This window comes from Sinocyclocheilus rhinocerous, unplaced genomic scaffold (genome assembly GCF_001515625.1).
Source record: "Sinocyclocheilus rhinocerous isolate Xijiao unplaced genomic scaffold, SAMN03320098_v1.1 scaffold1180, whole genome shotgun sequence".
Classification (NCBI taxonomy): Eukaryota; Metazoa; Chordata; class Actinopteri; order Cypriniformes; family Cyprinidae; genus Sinocyclocheilus; species Sinocyclocheilus rhinocerous.
In genome coordinates this window covers 755,660-762,158 of record NW_015665886.1, presented here as the reverse complement: position 1 = coordinate 762,158, position 6,499 = coordinate 755,660, and the positions used below count along the sequence as shown (strand labels likewise).

Genomic DNA, 6,499 nt, shown 5'->3' with positions numbered 1-6,499 from the left:
CTGGATTAATTAAAGGAGAAAACAAGTTTGACTCACAAGTATATTTAATCTCACCATCAAAAGTAAACATAAATAGAAAAATATGTATAAAAAAATTTACTGCCAAATATATTTAAAATTTAATGTCACCATCAAAATAAATAAATAAATACATTTAAATAAATAAATACATTGTAAATGAATTATATGGATGAATGGATGGATGGACAGAAAATAGATGAATTGATTGATGGATGGATGGACGGATGGATGGATGGATAGACGAATGGATAGATTCATGGCTCAGGCAGTAACGCATGGCACTACCAACGCCAAGGTCATGGGTTCGACTTCCAGGGAAAGCAAGAACTGATGAAATGTGTACCTTGAATGCAATGTAAAGGTCCTTGCACACTGAGTCCGAAATTTCCATATGCGTTTTTTGTATTCGTCATCCTAAAAATTTGTCACGCACAGAAACCTTGCACACTGATTCAGTTGGGCTGGGTTTTGACACAAATTTCACGATTTGATTCGATTCTCATTCACAAGCTTTCGATTCGATTCGATTACCAATGCGATTCGATTCAATATCGATTATTTTGGATATATATCAGGTACAGTAGCCTACTTGCCAGATTTTCTCAAGGAAAAAAAAATCTCTCAACAAATGCTGTAAAATATACATGAGTCATTTGGTACTACATTACTATTATTGAAGGTTAAAACTGACTGATTTGTAAGCTATAGCCTACAACTGCTAAAATTACACTTAATGAAGTTTATAAAATAATAAAGTTACAATTACATAATATTTTTACTTCAACTGTTTTTTTTTGTTTTTGTTTTTTTAATATAAACATTTAATTGGTGGCTGTCATAAAAAAATGATGGATTTATTCAAACATAAATTAAACATAAGAACAGTAAAAATTATAATGAATATGTTAGGCTATATTGTGCATATATTTAGCAAAATGCCCCTCTCTACAGTTTATTTTTCTATCTGACTAATGAGTTTATGGTCACCGAATATGTTTGTTTCTGAGGTAAATGTGACGTTACATTACATTGTTTACAAGCCGTTATATTGACTATCTGAGACTTTGCTTCATATTAAAAGCACCAAAGCACAATGCTTATTGCGATTTAATAGATGGGAGGTGCCCTTCAACGTTCCGTCCATGAACTGAAAACAGGCTAGACTAATCGATTCTTGGGATGTAAGAATCGATATCGTTCCGTAAAAAAGAGAATCGATTAATATCGAGATATCGATATTTTCTACCCAGCCCTACTTATCAGTGTTTTTTTTTCAAGGATATATCAAATTGTTTAATCGTGACAGTAAAGACCTTTGTATTGTTACTAAAGATCTATATTATAAAAAAAATGCTGTTCTATTAAACTTTTTATTTATTTTAGAGAACATTGTATCAGCTTATAAACTCAATTATAGAATTCAATTTCTGAAGGGTCATGTGACACTGAAGAGTGGAGTATTGGCTGCAAAAAAAAAACAGCTTTGCCATCACAAGAATAATTTACAAATATACAGGAACAAAATACAAAATAGGCCTATGTTAAAATAGAAAATAATTTTAATGTTTTGTTTTCTCATATATTTTTTGATCAATTAAATATATTTCTTCAAAAAACATAAAAAAAAAACTCTAAACTTTTGAATAGCACTTTACATATAGGATGCATTTTTTTATGTTTTATATAATGTTTCTTTATTGTGGTTGGCTTTACCCTCAGGAAGCTGCATTGCACCAGGAATTTCATTCATATGAACTTGTTTGTGTCCTTCATCCTGAGGGCCATCTCAGTCTTCATTAAAGATGGCATTTTATATGCAGAGGAGGACAGCAACCATTGCTTTATACACACCGTGAGTCTCAGTCTCTCTCTCTTCACATTGCACACAAATACCCAGGCAGTCATGGTGATGGGCCCATTAACATCCCGGGTTGCCCATGTCATTTCTTTGAGGAAGGAATTAGTCTCAGAATCACACGTTTGTGTTGCTGTTATGTGCTTTAATTTGCTTCAGATAATGAGGTCTCTGTAGTCACCTCACAGTTGCTTTTTGCTTGGCCAGCTAGCTGAATGTGCTTTGAATGTTTCCCTGTGCAACAGTGTGACTCTTCTGTTTTTAAAGGGATAGTTGACTCAAAAATAAACATTATGTTATCATTTACTCACCCTCATGTCATTCCAAACCTGGATGACACTTAACTAATTTTTCAGTGAGATTATGTAAATATAAATTATGCTTTAGTTAATCAAAATCAAATAAATATTTTGATAATGTGGCATTCACTCTATGTTGTTCTTTTTGCAGGTGGAGTGTAAAGCTGTGATGGTATTTTTTCATTATTGTGTTTTGTCAAACTACTTCTGGCTGTTTATCGAGGGCTTGTATCTTTTTACGCTGCTTGTTGAGACCTTCTTTCCTGAGAAAAGATACTTCTACTGGTACACCATTATTGGATGGGGTAAGACCAGGGTTAATGTAGCTTATATAGTTATTATTTCTAAAACCATAAAAAGGTTACTTAAAAATAAACATTAACTGAAAATTTTTTTAAATATACACAAAAACTATATATAAGTATATTTATGTATAAAATCACATTTGTGTAAATATAAAATATGTATGTATAAAATAAATCATACATTATTATTTTATTTTATTATTTTCAAATCAAAATATGACCTTCTGTTATGAAACAGGACCTCGATTTCATACATGTCCATTGTAGAGGACACCAGAACTTAAAGCATGTTTATTACACATATTGGGAACAGAGAAAAAAATGTATATATCAATATTCATATGAAATATGAGATATTATTATTAAAATCTTGCCCATTATTACTCCAATTATTGCACTTATTTGTTCATTCTATGTTGCCCCAAAAACACATGAATATGCAAATTAGATACAGTTTATAGATACATTGTATGTAATGGGAAAACTGGTTTATGGCCATTTTACACACATTTTGCATAAAGAAAAATGGTCTTTAAAAATATCTTTCATAACATAGTTGAGAATCATCTTTACATAATGTTTGGTATTAAAAATGAAAATTGATTTGTGATAAAAAAAAAAAGTTTTTGCCTTTTCATGTCTTTTCACGTCTTTTTATTTTTTAAAAATCAGGACTTTTTAAAGTCCCGATGTCCTCTACAGAGGACATAGCATAACATGAATAAAATATAATTTTCCAAAAATGTTACTTTTCAATTTTTTTCTTATGCTCTAAACAATGTAATGACATGACAAAATACTAAATTCACAAAACTTTTTTTTTCCTGGTAGTCAGGAGGATATATATTAGAAAATATAAAAATACATCATATGTATTTCATACATATATTTTGTATATATAAAGCAAAATATGTGTTTGTAAAAATTCATAAAATAAGTGTTTGTTATATCATGTGAAAATCTGAAATTACTCATGTTTATTTAGATTGTTCATGTTTTTCCAGGTACTCCAACAATCTGTGTGGCTGTCTGGGCAGTCTTAAGAGCTCATTTTGATAACATTGGGTAAGATAAAGGATTTTTTTTTTTTAAATAATATCTATAACTTATATGTTATGTAATTAAAAAAAAAAAGCTTAAAAATAAAATGAAAAACCAATCAAATTGGATAAATGTCTGACATTGCCTGCAGTTGCTGGGATATTAATGACAATGCTGCCATCTGGTGGGTGATCAAGGGTCCTGTTCTTGCCTCTATCATGGTAAGGATAGTACATATTCCATCGCAAAAGACGTTTGACTGTAAACTACTGTATTATTGTATTGATTCATTCAGCAGGGCAGAAATAATTATACACCATATCTCTTGTCTTTTTTGCTCTCAGATCAACTTTATACTCTTTATTGGCATCATTATAATCCTGGTGCAGAAGTTGCAGTCTCCAGATATTGGAGGGAATGAGTCCAGCATTTATCTGTTAGTCACATACATACACATATACATATACATATACCACAATATTTTTTATATTTTCCAATTTCTACGATGAACATCATCACAATCAGATGTGGAGTCTTTTTATGACTTGATTGGTGTGTTGTGTGATTGACAGGCGTCTGGCTCGCTCCACTCTTCTCCTCATTCCTCTGTTTGGAATTCACTATACCGTGTTTGCTTTCACACCAGAAGATGTCAGCAAAAGAGAAAGACTCGTGTTTGAACTTGGTCTTGGTTCTTTTCAGGTAGAAGCCCCCTTTTGTCTTCTCATATTTGTACAAAGAAACAACATGATTTCATTTTATTTATTTAGATTTCATGTGTATTTTGTGCACTGTAATTTATAGTCTATAGTTATTATTTTGTGTGTACTGTATTATTTTGATGTCATTATTTTCTTCTCAGGGTTTTGTAGTAGCTGTCCTTTACTGCTTTCTTAATGGAGAGGTAAGTCCTTTAAGTGCTATTGAAAAGAAAAATAAAGTGTGCAATTTGGTTTAACAAAACCCAGTTACCACAGTTCGAATGGACTCCTATGGGAAAAATCAAGATACATTTATATTTTCTTTCTTTTTCTTTCTTTCTTTCTAAAAGCATGTTCATTTTAATATAAATTTATTTATTTATTTTTTGCGTTTGATCAAATATGCTTTCATTATTATAAATTCTACCTAGAAAACATCCAAATTGCATTCTATTTGCATAAAGCAGTGTCTCTGGAGGCCCTTTCTCACTGCAGTGCTCATTACATGGCCTTACATGTAAATTATTAACCAACTGGATTTAAAATTCAAGCTTGTCCATGGGCAGCATGGAAAGAGATCTGCAGATCTCCTCCTGTAGGATCCAATCAGCTTAATAACCCACTGAAGTTTCTCCCCAAAGGTGCAGTCAGAAATCAAACGAAAATGGCGCAGCTGGACGGTGAACCGGTACTTTGCTGTGGATATGAAGCACAGGCATCCGTCTCTGGCCAGCAGTGGTGTGAATGGGGGCACACAGCTCTCCATCCTCAGCAAGAGCAGCTCACAGATCCGCATGTCCAGCCTGCAGGCTGAAACACCGGCCACATGAGCGCTCAGAGGACCAAACTCCTTAGAACTAGAGCTAGAAAATAACCTATGTCAACATCCAAGTCCTGTTTCATCTTTTGAGTCTGTATAGTGTCGGTTGAAGCTGTAATATCTGTCAATCGTCCATACATGACAGGCTTTTGCTATGGAACTCTGAGGAGCTCACAACCATTGGTCTATTGTGTGCCAAGCAAACATGGATACCTTTGATGCGGATTTACGGATGAATCAGATTTGATCAGAACTGAAAGGAATTACAGGCCGAGGGGAAATAATGAATCCATAGCAATCCAGTATTTAGGATGTTTTCATCCAGAAAGCTTTAATTCGTGAACAAGGTGGATATTTTTGTACATATCAAGTCTCTCATGTTTTTGTTTCTCTGTCTGTGAAGATTTGTGACAGTTCGAGATTCTCAATATTTTATCATCAAAGCATCATCGAAGAGGATGAAGACAGTAGCCGACCTCACCGCAATGGGATGTGGGACATGAAAAGTCATTTTTGAAGGAGAAGAAACCACATATTTCACACAGGAGCTTAATGAATAACTGATCCCCAGTTCCTAATACCAATTTAATATGTAAATATTTTCATATGTTGTAATTGTAGAATGAAGGACTGAAGGAAAATCAAGTTTAAGGACTACGAAGTTTAAGGATCCACATTGTGGATGCTTCTTGGGCGCAGTGTTGAAATCTTTTACCCAGTCAAAACTAACATTAGCAAAGAAAAACTAGCATTTGAAACCTCATTAAAACAGTGAGTAACTTAACTTGTCAATTTGTTTTCATGAGTAGATTCCTCTTGTACTTGTACTTGTGCTCCTATTTTTTTTAAACAGCCGCTAGTACAGAAAATGTCAGTTAGAATGCAACAATGGAACAAAGTTCATGCCACAATGTTTGACATATTAATATATAACTGGGTAATATGGGTGTAATAGATTTGTAATATGCATGTTGATTCCTCCCCCACACACTTCTATGACTACTAGCTGTCATACAGTGAATTTACAGCAAAGAATGATGAAACTTTACACTCATATCAATAAATAAATTATTTATAAGCTATTTTTTTCTGTTTAAAAGGCTGAGCATTTTCTTATAGCTCTTCTGACTCATAATATTTGATCTTTTGCTCATTTTGTAATTTAATGTCATAAAAGCATTTACAAATAGAGCACTTTTAAGATTCCAAAGAAGATTTTTTGAATATTTGACCTCTTAAGACGTCATTTGCTGTACAAGTTTGCAAGTCTTTGCAACTGATGTCACTGCATACGAAGATGTTTTTTGCTTCTTCAAAGTGCCTTTTTTGCACAAAAGAGACAACTGTTTGGGTTTACAAAGACAAACTGCAACACATAACTGCATCCCTCTGTGAAAGTGCTTTTATTATGCTTCAGCAAACCAAGAGGCCTTCAGAGAATTCAAGCTAGTTCCCCC

General features: G+C 33.0%; 1 protein-coding gene across 1 annotated transcript in view; it reads left to right on the top strand.

Annotated features, from left to right (window-relative positions):
• Positions 1 to 6,126, top strand: part of LOC107731652 (pituitary adenylate cyclase-activating polypeptide type I receptor-like) — a 34,042-nt gene extending 27,916 nt beyond the window's left edge. Inside the window, exons 7-14 of the mRNA XM_016542800.1 lie at positions 1,741 to 1,873; positions 2,327 to 2,480; positions 3,485 to 3,545; positions 3,673 to 3,742; positions 3,866 to 3,957; positions 4,094 to 4,223; positions 4,384 to 4,425; positions 4,864 to 6,126. Of these exons, the coding sequence (XP_016398286.1) occupies positions 1,741 to 1,873; positions 2,327 to 2,480; positions 3,485 to 3,545; positions 3,673 to 3,742; positions 3,866 to 3,957; positions 4,094 to 4,223; positions 4,384 to 4,425; positions 4,864 to 5,052 (871 nt within the window). The 3' untranslated portion in view covers positions 5,053 to 6,126. The remainder of the gene's footprint in view (positions 1 to 1,740; positions 1,874 to 2,326; positions 2,481 to 3,484; positions 3,546 to 3,672; positions 3,743 to 3,865; positions 3,958 to 4,093; positions 4,224 to 4,383; positions 4,426 to 4,863) is intronic.
• The last annotated feature ends 373 nt before the right edge of the window (positions 6,127 to 6,499 follow it).